Genomic DNA, 3,286 nt, shown 5'->3' with positions numbered 1-3,286 from the left:
CAGTTATTCACAGGGTGTACACTAGCGCCCTCTATATGCAGGACACGACATCCCTCCCCCCTTTTAATCTCAAAAGACAAGTAATTTAGTACAAAAGTAACAAATAAAAGAATAATGATTATATAAAGGTTAAAGAAAATATAAGAGAACATTATATAAAAAGGAACATTATATAAAGGAGAACATTATATAAAAGAGAACATTATATGGAATAGCATGAAATTGAACAATGATAATATCAAATAAATCAAACATAATCAGTCATCCAGCACGGCTTCTTCCTCTCTCTTGCTGGTCTCTTTGGTGTGCCAGGACCGTCGGCTAGCTGCAGTCCACCCTCGGCACCTTCTTTGGCGTTCACGTCGCCTCCTCCCACGCTGCGTCGACCTCTGGAACTTGTGGTCGTCGCCGTCCTTTCCACGGAAGACGTCGTCCTCTCCGTAGACTTCCCTGCCGCCAGACCCTGCTGTCGCGGAGTCTCGCCAGCGCGCGGGGTCTCCCCGCTCCTCGGGCCCCCCGGCCCCGGCTCCAGTGCAGCGCCATTGCGTTGCACCGACTGCCCCCGTAGTCCGTCGTTCCCAAGGTCTTGGGGCACTTCTTCACAGACCTTGAGAGGATGAAAGAATGAGACATTTCGCTGGACTGTCTTCCCTTGTGGAGTTTGCACCGTAACCTCTGCCCCTTTCCTGTCGACCACGATAGCTGGTTCTGGGTTCCTTGGCGGATCAGTTTTTGATGACTTTTCTTCATTTTTCCGTAAAACAGTATCTCCAACTTGTACTGTCGATGGGGCAGCTTTCCTTCGAAGATCCGCATATTTCTTGGCCGTAAATTTTGCTTCTCTATCCTTTTCTTCCACCGCGTCATCTTCCTTGTTTTCCTCAGGTAGTGTAGGAAATTTTGTCAACAACGGTCTGGCAGTAAACAACAATTGCATCGGTGGCACACCAGTGCTGCTGTGTGGAGTTACATTGTAGTTGTAGACAAAGCTATACAATGCTGACTTCCAACTCTTCTTCAGTCCTTTAGCTATTTGCAACCTCTTCACAAAATTGGAATTATTTCTTTCAATTTCACCATTACACTGAGGCCATAGTCGGATTTTATGCACATGGACTATCCCCCAATCTTCTAAAAAATCTTGAAACAATTTTGATGCAAAACACGGACCATTGTCTGATGCTAACTTTCTGGGGCGAGACAATTCAATGAAGATCTTCTCTAAAACATTTACTGCGGTGAGTGCTGTCTCGTCCTTGGTCACTTCAATCCGGACATATCTGCTGTAATAATCTGTCAGTGCCAGCAGGTATTTGTGGTCAAACTCGAAGAAATCCACCGCCACATACTCCCAGGCGTATGCTGGTAATGCTGTAGAGACAATTGGTTCCGGGGTGAAAGATTTATTCACCAACTGACACCCGAAACACATTGACACAAAGTCTTCCACAAATCTATCCATGCCCAGCCACCATACCTTGAGTCTGAGCGTTCTCTTCATAGCTGTCATGCCTAAATGTCCCTCATGTGCTAGCTTCAAGGCCTGATCCCACAAGGTTTTTGGAAGGACAATCTTCTGACCTTTCAACAAAAGGCCCTGGCACTCCATCAGCAGCGGCTCCAAGGACCTATACTGTTTCAGTTCTTGTGTCCATCTTCCTGTTCTCAAACATTTCAATATATCTTGGATCTCAGTGTCCTTTTCAGTTTCTTCTAGTACCTGATCAATAGTCAGTGCTCTTGGTACATTATCTTCCACCAGGCGAGCAATCAATTTCTCTTCCTTTGCAACATGTTTAGGAGTACTAGGTTTCTGAGAGAGGGGCAAAAGCCTCGATAATGGGTCGGCTAGATTGGTCTTTCCAGCCCTATATTCAATCTTGAATCGATATTCTTGCAATCTCAATGCCCATCTTTCCACTCTTAAACTAGCAGTTTTAGTATTTGCCCCGTTTTTGAACATGAAAATCAAGGGCTTATGGTCTGTGACCAAATAGAAATCAGTACCAAGCAGATAGAACTGAAATTTCTCGCAAGCAAACACCAGAGCATATGCTTCCTTCTCAGTTTGGGAATACCGTTGCTCCACTTCAGATAGTGCATATCCAGCATATCGGATCACTTTTGGTTGTCCATCCTGGATTTGAACAATTAGGGCTCCCAAGGCCACTGGTGAAGCATCAGCAAAAACATAAGTAGGGGCATTCTTCTTGAAAAACCCCAACACAGGTGCAGTTATAATCAACTCCTTCACTTTCTGAAAGGCCTCTTCTTGTTCTTGACCCCACACAAAGTGTGCCCCCGATTTCAATAGCTTTCTCAATGGGGCAATAATCTTGGCAAACTCAGGCACATAAATAGAGAAGTAGGTGGCTAACCCACAAAAACTATGCACTTCTGACTTACTGGTGGGCTGCCTGAAATTCTTCACCACACTAACACTATCTTCCAATGGCTGATATCCATTCTGGGAAATCTTGCATCCCACAAAGTCCACACTGCTTGCTCCGAAGATACATTTCTCAAAATTCAATGTCATCCCCCCGTTCTGTATGGTTTTAATCACAGCATGTAGCAGCCTATTATGCGCCCAGGCAGTGGGGGCATGAACAAGCCAATCATCAATGAAAATAATTATGCAGTCTTCCATACACATATTATTTTCCTCCAACACCTTCCTCAGTTCTTCTTTCACTTCTGCTGGGATGTTTCTCAATGCTTCTTTCTTCAGATCTTCCATTGCTCGCTGGCACACCTCAGCAGCAATACTTAACCCAAAAGCCATCCTTTTAAATCTAAACATGCCAAAATGTGTGACAAATGTAGTCAAATTTCGGACATCTTCTTTCAATTCAAACTGTAGATAACACCATTTGAAATCTAATGATGAAAACCACTTGCTCCCTGATATCTTGCAAAGCATTTCTTCTCTAGTAGGAATTGGGTATCTCTCCCTCAGTAATGCTGCATTCACATTTCTCATGTCCACCACCATTCTCCACCCAGATTTCTTTTTGGGCACAAGGTGAGGCCTACTAACCCAAGTAGTAGGGCCTGTAGCAACTTCCACAACACCATCCTTTTGCATTTCCTCAACACAAGCTTCTAATGCCTTACGCCTGCTTAGTGGTAATCTTGGTTCCCTACACACAACAGGTTTAATAGTGTCATCTGCATGTATTGACACTTGGTATTTATTGAATCTTCCCAGTATGTTTGTAAACACACCTGGGAAACCTAACCTAATTTTCTCTTTGGTGACCACTTGTTCTAATACTGGTTTCTT

At 44.1% G+C, this 3,286-nt stretch overlaps 1 protein-coding gene across 1 annotated transcript; it reads right to left on the bottom strand.

Annotated features, from left to right (window-relative positions):
- Nucleotides 1-247: 247 nt before the first annotated feature.
- Nucleotides 248-3,143, bottom strand: LOC127748610 (uncharacterized protein K02A2.6-like; the record flags this gene model as incomplete). Its single annotated transcript, XM_052274636.1, has 1 exon — nt 248-3,143. A coding segment is annotated over one exon (2,896 nt), but the record flags the coding sequence as incomplete, so codon positions are not given.
- Between the last annotated feature and the right edge of the window lie 143 nt (nt 3,144-3,286).

This window comes from Frankliniella occidentalis, unplaced genomic scaffold, assembly GCF_000697945.3.
Source record: "Frankliniella occidentalis isolate FOCC.00 unplaced genomic scaffold, Focc_3.1 Scaffold420, whole genome shotgun sequence".
Taxonomy (NCBI): domain Eukaryota; kingdom Metazoa; phylum Arthropoda; class Insecta; order Thysanoptera; family Thripidae; genus Frankliniella; species Frankliniella occidentalis.
Note: the sequence above shows the minus strand (reverse complement) of the source record. Positions and strands in the feature narration are given on the sequence as shown.